We start from the raw sequence: 13,566 nt of genomic DNA, 5'->3' as shown, positions 1-13,566 counted from the left end.
TCCTGTTGGCACTCAAGAGAACGAAGATAAAAAGATGAAAAAGTAGTCTGATTCCTACAGAAAGCAGCTTGAAGCACGTCAGAGAGTGGGGTATGATTAATATATGCCCACAAAGCCGACATTGCTCGTAATTCATGCGGTCTAATCTTAAAAAGGGATGAATCCCTTGAAGAAAGAGAAGAGTAAGCCCTTTTATAGTCGAGGCTACCCAACGGGAAATAGAAGCCGCAGACACATCGCCCCCCCCCCTTTTAAGGGAATGAAGAGTCTCTTACGAGAACCTCGAATAGACTTAACTCTACTAAGATAGAACTTCAAAGACCTGACAGGGCAGAGGAGTCTATCTTCATCTTCATAACCACAAGTTCTAGAAAGACTTGGGACCTTGAAGGGTTTAGAAGCCATAGAGGGGAGTTGATTTTTAGCAAGGAATCCTGGCTGACACAACAAGGTGACAGAGCCATCGGAGGAATCAAAACGAAGATGGCTTTCTTCGATAGAAAGAGCATGAATTTCACTTCTACGTTTGGATGAAGCCATGGTAAGAAGGAAAACGGTCTTCCAGGTTAGGAACTGTAAAGAAGCCTGATTAAGGGGTTCATAGGGAGCTTTAATAAGCGATCCAAGAACACAAGCCAAATCCCATTTGGGGGTAAGAGAACGAGACACAGGACGTTTAAGTTCCATGGCTCAGATCAGTTCCGAAATGGCTGGGTCAGCACAGACTTGTGATGACTTACGAAAAGCCAAGGTATGCGAAAGCACAGATCTGTATCCTTTGATGGAGCTAAGAGAAAGTTTCTTATCATCAAAGAGATAGATTAGAAAATCCGCTATGCGTCTAGCAGAGGGATTGAGGGGATCAATTTTCCCTCGAACACACCAATTAGAGAAGAGTTTCCAGCGAGCATCATAGACTGCTCTGGTGGACTTTCTCCTTGCAGAGGCAACGAGCGTTGAAGCCCTGACAGAAAAGCGTTTCTTCTGCAGGGATTGCCTGATAACGGCCAGACGTGTAAGTGGAACATGTCTGGATCCATGTGAAGTCTGCCTCTCTGGGATAGGAGATCTGACCTGTGTGGGAGTTCCCTGGGAAATTCGCAAAGGAGACCGAGAAGGTCGTTGAACCAGGATCTCCTGGGCCACCAAGGGGCTATCAGGAGGATCCGGCAAGAGCTCACCCTGATTTTCCCTAAGATTTGGGGAATTAGAATGGGTGGGGGATAAGCGTAAGCGTCCAGTTGATCCCAATCGAACGAAAGCGCGTCTACCGCCCACGCTGCTGGTTCGTACACTGGACTCACATACAGAGGAAGTCTGTGGTTGTCTCTGGTCGCAAACAGGTCGACCAGTGGATAACCGAATGTGAGGAATATCTGATTGGCCACTTCCTGATGAATGATGAATTCCGGGAATGATGTTTCCTGATCGAACGTCTCCCCGAGCGCTGGCGTGATCGCTCTTTATGAGGCAATCTACGCAGAGAAACACTCGGTGAGCGTGAACGACGTCCCCTCCGGTAATGATGAGGGCTATTTGAAGAAGACGATGAGTCATACGACGACGAGCCCGAGGTGGAGGAGTAGTCAGAAACATCAGACACTACACGTTTTCGTCTGTGACTCACAGTAGAAACGCGGCTGCGTCTACCTTTGTGGAATACTGACAAGGTAGTGTCAACATCTACAGTGACCGGAACGGTCTGTGACACAGAACGAAACCCGGTGACCGGATCGGTCATTACATGACCGGTGACTGGACCGGTCAATGAACGGTGACCGGACCGGTCACAGCATGACCGGTGACCGGACCAGTCACAGCATGACCGGTGACCGGACCGGTCAATGACCGGTGACCGGACCAGTCATAGCATGACCGGTGACCGGACCGGTCAGTGACCGGACCGGCCAATGTTAACCGGTGACCGGTGAAGTCTCCGGACCGGTCAACTGGTCATTCCCGATGAACGGACCGGGCAAATTTTTCCGGTTTCGTCACGGGGTAGGGACCGATGCCTGGCAGCTACTGGTGGCATATGGTCAAGATCGTGTGGTGAAAAGTCCCAACACACGGAACTTTTCCTAAGTTGATCTGATGCCGAGTCATTCAAATGGTCATTCCCGATGAACGGACCGGGCAAATTTTGTCCGGTTTCGTCACGGGGTAGGGACCGATGCCTGGCAGCTACTGGTGTAGTATGGTCAAGATCGTGTGGTGAAAAGTCCTGACACACGGAACTTTCCCTACTTTGATCTGAACTATTCTTGTTGCGTCCACGACTCTTGAAGGGTCGACGCTTAATGGCCCAGGTATCAGCAGACCAATGCTCACAGAAAGGGCAGCAGTTATCCTGGGTACATCCTGAACACGACAGGCAGCTACCATGGTTGTCCCATGCTGCCTTTGTGTGTCCACATGAGCCACGTGTTTGAGGCATACTTTGCCTTGAACAAACAAACAAATACACAAAACGATACAGAAATACACGGATATATATACGGAGAATGTTTTAACGCAATACAAAAACTTCTCTATTCTGTTAAACAGAAGAATCCAGCGAAACAGAAGCAACAATTAAGTTTATAACAAAATGTCGGCCTTTGTATATCGCCATCCGGAATAAGAGTGCATTATGGGTATTGTCCCGTTTTGGTTGTGCGGCTACACGGCACTAAATGTGACCGCTCTGTCCTACTAGACGGGTTTCTGAAAAGTGTGGGATTCCTCGGACGAAAAATTCCGGATAAATTACGATCCTATCGGAGTAAATAGCATATGATATCAGGTAACGTAATTAAGCTATTAAAATTTAAATTACCAAAGTATTTCAATTTTAATCTAAACATTTTGTTTGCTCAATCTTTACAAAAACACATGAACATGAATGAAAGTTGTTAAATGAAATATATGAACTATGTTATAAATAAATTAAATTAAAGATTGTTTATTATCTGTTACATGAACAAATATGCACATAACAATAGAGATTTCTCATGTCTTTTGTACATCACAACATAAATGACTTTTTCACAGCATAAACACAAATTATTTAAGAACTTAATGAAACACTCAATTTTGTTGATTTTTTAGTATCACGTCTTATGAACTTTCATTCAAGTTTTTTTATTCATCAACCTTTCTCATTTCAATTTGTTTCAATACGATGGTAAATACATGCTTTAAATGCTTGATGATTACCTTCCCATGTAATCCCATACCTTTCTGTCAGATCCATCCCAATTGCAGGACTCTATGGACCCCGGATCCTCAGTACCTGGATCTATCCAGAATATTCTGGTTGTTTTGCCCTTGTAGTCTATCGTGAGCCCGTTGGGGTAGGTCAGGTTGCGGGAAATCAGGGTCATCTGCCCCTGACCGTCCATTCCTGCACGCTCGATTCGTGGAGGTTTCTGCCAGTCTGTCCAGTACATGTATCTGAAACGGTCAAAGAAAAAGCTTTAACAGTCAGTGACAAATGCTAGTGAAGATATTTTGACAGAAAAAAATATGGTCCATAATTATACTTTGCACTTCCACTCACAGTCCTCTGTTATAAAAAGACTTGTCGCCTGAATACCAAACAATTATGATTGAGCTTGTGATATAATATATAATGTAATTGGATAAGTCTAATGTGAGCTGCAGAATTGAACACAGCTTGAGACAATTACTTATGTTTTTGCTAGTCAACCATGGTTTAAACTTTGTACACATTTTATGCAGATATAGTTGCATATTTTTTTAATTATGTTTCTTTATCAGTTATGTTAAAATTGGTTTTAATTAAAATGTAAAAACTTTTCACAATCCTTATACTGGACCCTGTATTGCTTTTAGAAGAGAAATAAGTGATATGTTCTCCAATGGACTCACCCAGAGATAGGGTCCACCACAATGTCCCGAGGCTGACCTAGCCCTGACCAGATGAGCACGGCCCGCATGGACCCGTCCAGATTGGCCACTTCTATGCGGCCCATCTCTGTGTCTGTCCAGTAGAGCTTACGAGTAGACCAGTCCACTGCCAGACCCGTAGGGGTGTCACCACTGGAACCCACAACCACCTGCAACAAGTTGAGATCATTTCACAAAACCTATTATAATTCTCAGTGCACATTTGCAGACCTGAAGAGAATATAAATGCAGCTATGTTGGACCATTCCTCTGTAAGGCACCAAGGTGTGTCCCCAATGGCACTAACAGCCATCTACATCAGGGAGAGTTTTTACATCAAATCTTCCAAACATCACCTTAATCACCTATAACAAGGATAATTCATTACATGGTACTTGTTCATAATGTATTGTGCATCCATTGTTATCTACTCTAGTTACTAGATTTTTTATTTTTAAAAAGCAGCTCAAACAACTACACTAAATTCCCTTACTCTTTCCTCAGTGCCATCCCATTTAGCGGCGCTGATTGTGTTGGTTCCGCTGTCTGTCCAGAAGATGGTATCATTGTCAGCATCAAAATCCACCGCGTTCGTGCTGATGGTCTTACTAAGGGGAATAACTACGTCAGACTGGTCTTCAGTGCCAAGAGTTATCCTCCTTACATCAGAGCGGGTAGTGAAGAGCAAGAAGGACTTGATATCTGGAGAAGATATGTCTCCGTATTTAACTAGACATTGTCACAATAATGAAAAGGAATACCACATGAAACAAAATGAAGTTATATGCAGCACAAAGCCAGAGAATAAAATTGGTAAGTTTTAATGTGGGAAAATAGAAATCACTCATGCTGAACTTAATATCTAAAGGAACAATTCCTGCAAGTTTAAATTTTGTACGTTGAAACATACATCTTGCCACATACAGAAAAAGCAATAACAACAAACTCTATGGCTGACAGACACGCTACTCGAAAATAGCCTGCGCCCTGCAGATGTACATACTGTAACGCGAATCCGTACCTATGCGGACGGCAATATCTTCTTAATATGATACTCTAAGTGAGGGACAAACTGTCTCGGTGTACACACAACAGACGAACGAGATTAATTTGATTATCAACGAAACTTTATTATATTTTGTACTTAATATTTGTTGTTAGTAAAATACTACTAAATTAATACTAAATACTACTAAAATTTATCTTACAATAAACTGTTTGAGCATTAAGTTAATAAATAAAGTAACAATGACTATCAACGTATCATTAAAGTTAATGTTTAAATTTAAGAAGCAGTCGTCTATCTACAAATGTCCCCGATTTATATTAATATTCAGATATTTACGTTTCCATGCTCCAGTCCGTGTTCTTCTTGTCGTTGAAATGTTATTGTTAAATGGGTTCCAAGTGATAGTAGATCTGTTATGGATTTAGATGTTTTTGGCCGAAAGTTCTTATGTTAAAAGCTAGCGTTCCCGCTGTGTCGTCACATTTATACTATCCCGCGCTGTGATACTTGAGATACTTGTGATACAGAACGCTTCCTTTGTATGACGTAAGCGACGAACCTCTTCGTTTCGGAAAATTCCGAAAAGTCCATCCGCCCGAAAGAAATAAACCCGTTTCGGATATCCTTTAAGTATTTAAAGCGCTCAGCCCCTAATATATTCAGCTCCCTTTTAGACAATAACAATAGTGCAGTGTAACCACAACAGTGAGGTTCAATATTTGAGCATATGTGCATAAATAACAACTTTAAATATTCTCAAGCTACAATGGGCGCTGACTTGAAAACTTATTTGAAATAATGGAGGATTTACACATTTCAAATGCAACTCCTAATGGCAATAAGTAAGTTTTCAATCCTTATTGTCTTTCTGAGTTGTATTAAAAACATTGGTAGTGGATCCAATGTGGCTGGAATGTTATACAGGTGAATTTTGCATAATTTCGCGACCTTTCAGCCTTTATATCACACTACTTTCAAACTTTGAAAGGACGCAGAGGCAAAAGAATCCCTGCCAACACATCCCTTTTCAGATATGCTCACGGTAAAAAACACAGGAATGCGTCAGTGGATCACTGGGGATTAAAAACATGTCCTGCAATCTATACTTAATGCTGATTACATTATTGAAGTACCAATTTAATTGCTTGAAAAATGTTGTTAGCTCTAAAAACAAGAAACATTCTATATGGATTGACGGACCAACTGACTCACATATACCCTGCCTGCAAAAGTAAACAAGAAACCGTCAGAGACTGGTGATGCTCCCCAAAGTTTTTTTTTGTCACAATATTGCACTATATATTCAGATAAAAGGAAACGTCTTGAGGGCACAGTAGTTGGGGGGACAAGAATTTTTTATAGAAAATTTCAAAGGGCCATAACTCTGAAAAATCATCTGACCAGAACCCGCTGATAATATGCACATCTCCTCTTGGTAGTGAAGCTTCCCATAAAGTTTCAATGAATTCCGGTCATTAGTTGCTGAGAAATAGCCCGGAAAAGAATTGCACTATAAGTACAGTTAAATGGAAAATTTCAAAGGGCCATTACTCTGTGAAAAATCATCTGACCAGAACCGGCTGATAATATGCACATCTCCTCTTGGTAGTGAAGCTTCCCATAAAGTTTAATTGAATTCCAGTCATTAATTGCTGAGAAATAGCCCGGACAAAAATTGTGCACGGACGGACAGACACATGGACGGACAGACGAAGCGGCGACTAAAAATTTTTTGGGGAGCATAAAAAAGACACATTGCGCGATTTAATACTTCATTAACTCTATCCCCCTATCGCCTGCCCAAGGCGTTAAACATTCCTTACTTCTGACGCATGTCTTGTTGTCTCCCTTCAAGTGTAGACCCGTGGGACAGGCACACTTATATCCCACATAGCCTGGTAGACACAGGTGACTACACCCACCTCGGTTGGTGCCACAGCGATTGGTGGCTATAATACATAGGACAAATAGTATTAGACTAGCCCACATCCATTAAAGACAAAGACATTATATGCAAAGTTCCATACAATCTCATAAAGATACACAATCTATGTCTCAGCTGATTTAGACATTGCTACTGTTGCATCAGCTTTACATCAGCAACAGGGTATTATTATTGGCTGATGTGGGTCACCTTACCAATTCCACATATGAGCAGTATCTTTTAATACATGCATTTCAGTTAACCCTTTACCACTTAGATATGTATTTTTAAGCATTTGTAGTCAATTAGATAGTTAAATTAAATTGTAGACCTTTCTTACTAAATTAAAGTTTTACAGGCTTCATTTCGAACCCTAAAATACTGATGAGCAGCAAACACCATAAAACCTGAACTCGCACTTACTCCCTTGCTGGTCTGGTTTTATGCTGTTTGCACATAGCCATTTTCACTTTGCTTCTGAGAGGGAAAGGGTTAAATATAGTTAGCAAGTCTGTTTCATTGAAAATAATCAGATTTTATAATTTTCCCTAATATATATGAGAAAAAAATGCAATATTTTTCCATCTTCATTGGTCTACCATTTTCAGTTACTTTTCCTCACACATGACAATGCATGTAGAATATGCTTAAACATGCAGTTACCATATATCCAAGAACAAATTTCATCAAAAATATCATTTAACAACAAGTACGCACTTTTGATGATGTTAAGCACATATTTTGGTGAAGTCATTATAAACAAAAGCATAAAATTCAACCTAAATGTTTGCAAAGTCTTGTTTATTGATTGTATTAAAGCATACAGAAAGTATTGATTTTGTTGAATGATCAGACATTATTCAACTCTAAAGATAAAGTATAGTTTCAGTCAAAGCTTTTCAATAACAACTAGTGAAATAAAATTGGATTATACACCAATAACAATAAGTGTCCTTTATTTTACCAAGTGGCCCAGGATTCTTACCTATATGTCAATACACCCTCAACTCCAAAATTGTGTTGGTTATTTGGTTGTGTAAGGGGACAGGAGACCTGTTGGTATTTTAGCAAGCTAGTAATCAAGGTGCAGGATCACATGCCTTTGTGGGGTTCCCCATTTTAACTTCAATGGATGTAAACATGATGGTAAGTGGTTTTTTATGTAAAATAACTTTTTAAAGCAATTTTTCTTAAAAAATTCAACTAGTGCATAAAAGACAGACTTGTATGCTGCTTATGGCAATGTGAAATACACAAGAATTTCTGTATTTAATAAGCTTGTGTTCTTGTTAAAAAATTTGATTTGTACTACACAGTTAGGCTTCACGCAACGTGAAATTTTGTCACCAATTTCAGATGTATTTGCAAAGACAATGTTTTTAACGGTGTGATAACATTTTGTCCTGCCCGTGTGTAAACCCCCATAAAACCTCATGATTCTGCACCCTGTAATTCTGTATGTATATGTTTAGCAAGAGATTGAACCTGTGACCCCTAAATTATGGATTCAAGTGTTGGAACACTAGACCAGTCACCTTGGATTGAATCCTCACCAAAATGCTATACAAATTCGCAGGAATAAAATACCCCAGATATTTGTCGGGGTCAAACAGAAAATGAGCCTTGTTCTGAGAAAACTGGGCTTAATGCATGTGCGTAAAGTGTTGTCCCAGATTAGCCTGTGCAGTCCACACAGACAAATCAGGGACCACACTTTCCGCCTAAACTTGATTTTCGGTAAGGAGGGACTTCCTTGAAACTAAAAATACCATAAAAGTGGAAATTGTTGTCCCTGATTAGCCTTTGTGGACTGCACAGGCTAATCAGGGTTGACACTTTCCGCACAGGCATTATGCCCAGTTTTCTCAGAACGCGACTCAAATGGTTAGCAGTCCAGGCCACACATTATACCATCGGGCTGTCTCTCCTGGTGGAAGATATGGATGTCCATGGGGAAGTGCAGCTTGTTGCGCACCATCTCCACATCATTGCCCGTGAATTTGTTTGCCTTGTTGATGCTCTTAGTGTGCCAGTCAGTCCAGTACAGCTCGTCCTCAAACAGGGTCAGGGCGAATGGGTGTGGAAGACCTGTGAATTAACATGTATAGAATTAAGCTTGAGTTTATTTTTCTTTATATATAAATGATCCCATGAGAAATGTGCAGTAGTTTGCTCCTTAAACTGGTATTTATTATGTAAAATCACTTGTAATTGACAAACTTATGAGTTGAGAAACCAACAGAGTGACTGCAATATATCTGCACTCATTGGGGTAAACAGGTGGACTTAAACTCTTCATCTCTTTTAAATAGACCCAGCAAAGTCAAGAACTATTTCTACAAAAAGAAAGGCAATAAATGAAAGAGAGTAAATCAGCCAAAATGATAAGAAATCACACCCCAAGCATCCTTCATAAATTAGGCTTTTATTTAGACTCATTTAAATTGCCCTGCTTTTTTTACCAAAAACGTTTAACCGCACCTGGTAAAATAAATTGCCCCTCCTTCTTGATAAAATCATCTGCCAACTTCAAAACTGAATTAAATCCTTGATCATCTCCCACCCGCACATATTCAAACAACAGGACCTTGATTAATGACCGTGCGCCTGTGTTTCCCGTCATAGTCGGCACACTCTATCACATGGTGCTTGGCATCAGCCCAGTACAGCTTCTCGGCGCCATAGTCAAGCGTAAGACCATTTGGCCAAAACAAGGACGTGTTGGCAATCACCAGACGGTCAAGTCCATCCATCCCACTACGCTCAATCTTTGGTGTGCTACCCCAGTCCGTCCAGAATATCATCCTAAAATAACAGGTGATCCAGTCATCATGCCAGTCTTGACAATTGGACACCTTGTGCTAGGCCATAATGTCTGTGAAGCACTCAAGCGTTCAAGGTACATGTATACCAATTGTAAAGGAGAATTGACATGTGACCCCATTTCACACATGGCCTTCATATTGTTAACCCTTTGCATGCTGGGAAATTTGTCATCTGCTAAAATGTTGTGTGCTGAATTTCTAAAATAAGCATTTTCTTAGATTTTTTTCAAAGAATACAATAAGAATAGCAAAAAGTTTGGATCCTGATGAGACGCCACGTTCTCTCTCACCTGGATCCAAACTGTTTGCAAAGGCCTTCAAAATTCGGTTCCCGCACTGAAAGAGTTAAGTTCACAATTTTTACCATCAAGATTGATCAATAAATGTGGCTCCCATGGTAATAACAAGTTTTGACAGGTGCCCTTTTTTGGGGGGTCAAGTGAGCCAGATTCAACTTGGCCTTGATACTATCAAGACACACATCTTGGCAAGGTGACATCATGATTGATACTATCAAGACACACATCTTGGCAAGGTGACATCATGAGTGAGTGATACTATCAAGACAAACATCTTGGCAAGGTGACATCATGAGTGAGTGATACTATCAAGACAAACATCTTGGCAAGGTGACATCATGTCCTTGATACTATCAAGACACACATCTTGGCAAGGTGACATCATGATTGATACTATCAAGACACACATCTTGGCAAGGTGACATCATGATTGATACTATCAAGACACACATCTTGGCAAGGTGACATCATGATTGATACTATCAAGACACACATCTTGGCAAGGTGACATCATGATTGATACTATCAAGACAAACGTCTTGGCAAGGAGACATCATGATTGATACTATCAAGACAAACATCTTGGCAAGGTGACATCATGTCCTTGATACTATCAAGACAAACATCTTGGCAAGGTGACATCATGTCCTTGATACTATCAAGACAAACATCTTGGCAAGGTGACATCATGTCCTTGATACTATCAAGACAAACATCTTGGCAAGGTGACATCATGTCCTTGATACTATCAAGACAAACATCTTGGCAAGGTGACATCATGTCCTTGATACTATCAAGACAAACATCTTGGCAAGGTGACATCATGTCCTTGATACTATCAAGACAAACATCTTGGCAAGGTGACATCATGAGTCCTTGAAACTATCAAGACAAACATCTTGGCAAGGTGACATCATGAGTGAGTCAAAAATGTGGCTTCAATAGTGGTAAACATGTTTTTATAAGTTTTACCTGGTGACCTGGGTTTGAGACGCACATACAATGTAACTCAGATTTGTACTTAGCCTAATTATTGTCAAGATAAACATTCTGACCAAATTTCTTCAAGATTGGAAAACAAATTGTAACCCGTAGGTTGTAACATGTTTTCCTAAGATTTACAACAATGTTATAGATATTGAATGCATATGATCCAGACTGAAGCTTGCAATGATAGTGTTAAGATAAACATTCAATCAAGTTTCATCGAGATTGAGTCATAAATGTGGCCTCTAGAGTGGTACAAAGGTTTATCTGAAATTTGACATAGTGACCTTATTTTGTTTACAAGTAAATATAAACATTCTGACCAAATTGCAGAAAGACTGGACAAAACATGTGTTCCCCAGAGTGGTTATGAGCTAAACATTGACAATAGACAACACAAAACACTAGACACGGGGTAAGCACAAAAATCTTCCTAATCAGTTTAGCTAAAATAAGATGTCTTTCTACACCGTTGAATATGTTTAAAACATAAAGAATACATTGAAGATTTTGGTAGAGTATGGACTTTAATTCATATTTGATTTGAGACGAACACACATTTTGAAAAGAGGCGTAGAAACAAGTGATCATTTGTTTCCTATCATCACAAGGGGATAGAAAATGTATTATCTACCAAAACCAACACTTTTTCTAATTTTTCCAAAGATTTTTCTCTTGATTTTTTTCTTGAAATTATGCAGGTTCAATAAGTTGAAACATCAAAATAATGAAATAATTGACAACCTGATTCATTTTGAGTATTTATTCAGGTACCCAAAATAATGTTAACTGTAATTTTTGTCACTATTTGAAAGATGAAAGATCCGAGAATTACTCAGGTAACCATTACACTTACCCTTTCCCTGGGTGAGCTACGATGGCCCGAGGTTTCTCCAGGTTGTCCCAGATTAGAACGTTCCTGTGATCACCGTCCAGGTTGGAGACCTCGATACGTGACGTGCCGGAGTCAGTCCAGAACAGGTTGTTGTGGATCCAGTCCACGGCCACTCCAACTGCAGAGACACACAAGTGAACATTGGGAAAGTATACTGACATTGAAACGTGTTTTTTGTGTGGTCAGTGACAAGTAGGGCCTGTCACACAAGTGGAAACATACCCATATAAGCCTTTTGTTGTAATATGTAGCAAACTGTAATGCGGATGCTATACAAAGTTATAAAAAAAATAAAATTTTAAATAACAAAAGCTGTCTCTAAACAGAAAGCTTGAATATTCTATCTCTGTTCCTCTGTGACAATAATCAATTTTTTCTGTCAGAAAATCAAGCTGTGTCCACATTGCTGCAGCTCTAACTATTACCAGGATTCTGAAGCCCATAAGCCACAACCTCCTTGATGCCAGTCCCGTTAAGGAAGGCCCTTTTGATCTTGTCCAGTGTGACATCAGACCAGTAGACGTAGCCCTTCTCATGGTGAAAATCGAGAGCTATGGCGTTCTCCAGTCCGTTCAGGATGCTGTCATACTCAGACATGTCTGGCATCACTCTGCGGATGTCCACCCTGTTGGCGAAGATCAGGTAGGCTTTCTCATTCGAGCTTGCTGAAAAAAAAATTAGTGTTTAGAATATATATCATACTTATCGTATTTAAAGTCACATACTAATGTTTTGAGGACATGGAGCAGTGATAACACCTTAGGGAAGGAAAATAACATACACCTAGAACAGGGTTTACCAAAACTGAAGTTTGAATTGATTCAGCAAAATAATTACAACTTCTGTCACATTCATATGAATGCTGCATTCTGATTGGATAATTTGTTGACATGACTGGTTTTTCATTTTCCGATGAACCCACTTCGTATGCAAATTTAAACATGAATATTCATGGCGCTAATTTCTGGAAATAAACAAGTTGCCAAAATGACGTTATGTTTTGCACCAAACTTAATGGCGTTTTTTTTGTATTGGACAATAGGGAAATGACGTTATATTTTTGCGTGAACCTCAACGATATACCAGTTTTACGGAGATGAAACCGAAACTGAAAATAGATTCATACGCTTGATTAAAAAGGACTTTTATGACCCTAAATTACCACAATATAATTTCAGCTTTAGGATATTTTTGTGTTGTAATTATAAGAATTGAATAGCATTTTTCTGCATTTCATCGGTGTATGAACTGTCGGGAAGATTACACTTAATTTATTAGGCGTAATTTTTCTGACAGTTCATACACTGATGAAATGCAGAAAAATGCTTTTCAATTCATAAGTAAAGTTAATTTAAATATTTTACCGTTTGTTTAATTAAAATGGTATAGCATGGGACTTAATCAGCTGAACAGTGGAGAAATCAGAGCAAAGACGTATAATTTAAAAACTGTGAGGAATTTTGAACATTGGGCCAAGGGCATTTGGATCATTAAACGTTGATTATTTGTTGGACTAAAACAGGTAAATTACATGTTTCTTATTTGCCTTATTGTTTGTTGAGGCTAAAGCTGTATTTTGCAACATATTTTCTGACGTTACTCATAGAGCAGGATAAAAGGTAAATAGGAGAAAAACCGGCCAAGCCACACAAATATATTTTTGTTTTTACTATAACTCGGGTCTTTTTTAAAACGTCATTTTGGAAATTACAAACTTGTATAGATTCTAAATGAGG

General features: G+C 39.6%; 1 protein-coding gene across 1 annotated transcript in view; it reads right to left on the bottom strand.

The window, feature by feature from the left end:
- LOC127846296 (low-density lipoprotein receptor-related protein 4-like) overlaps window positions 1–13,566 on the bottom strand; it is a 121,423-nt gene that overhangs the window by 47,799 nt on the left and 60,058 nt on the right. Inside the window, exons 12-19 of the mRNA XM_052377466.1 lie at window positions 12,256–12,495; window positions 11,792–11,948; window positions 9,412–9,629; window positions 8,736–8,912; window positions 6,724–6,849; window positions 4,385–4,593; window positions 3,874–4,061; window positions 3,219–3,435 (exon numbers count right to left, since the gene is read on the bottom strand). Coding sequence (XP_052233426.1) covers window positions 3,219–3,435; window positions 3,874–4,061; window positions 4,385–4,593; window positions 6,724–6,849; window positions 8,736–8,912; window positions 9,412–9,629; window positions 11,792–11,948; window positions 12,256–12,495 — 1,532 coding nt within the window. The remainder of the gene's footprint in view (window positions 1–3,218; window positions 3,436–3,873; window positions 4,062–4,384; window positions 4,594–6,723; window positions 6,850–8,735; window positions 8,913–9,411; window positions 9,630–11,791; window positions 11,949–12,255; window positions 12,496–13,566) is intronic.

Source organism: Dreissena polymorpha, chromosome 1 (genome assembly GCF_020536995.1).
Source record: "Dreissena polymorpha isolate Duluth1 chromosome 1, UMN_Dpol_1.0, whole genome shotgun sequence".
NCBI classification, from domain to species: domain Eukaryota; kingdom Metazoa; phylum Mollusca; class Bivalvia; order Myida; family Dreissenidae; genus Dreissena; species Dreissena polymorpha.
The sequence above is the reverse complement of the archived record's forward strand: the minus strand, read 5'-3'. Positions and strand labels throughout refer to the sequence as shown.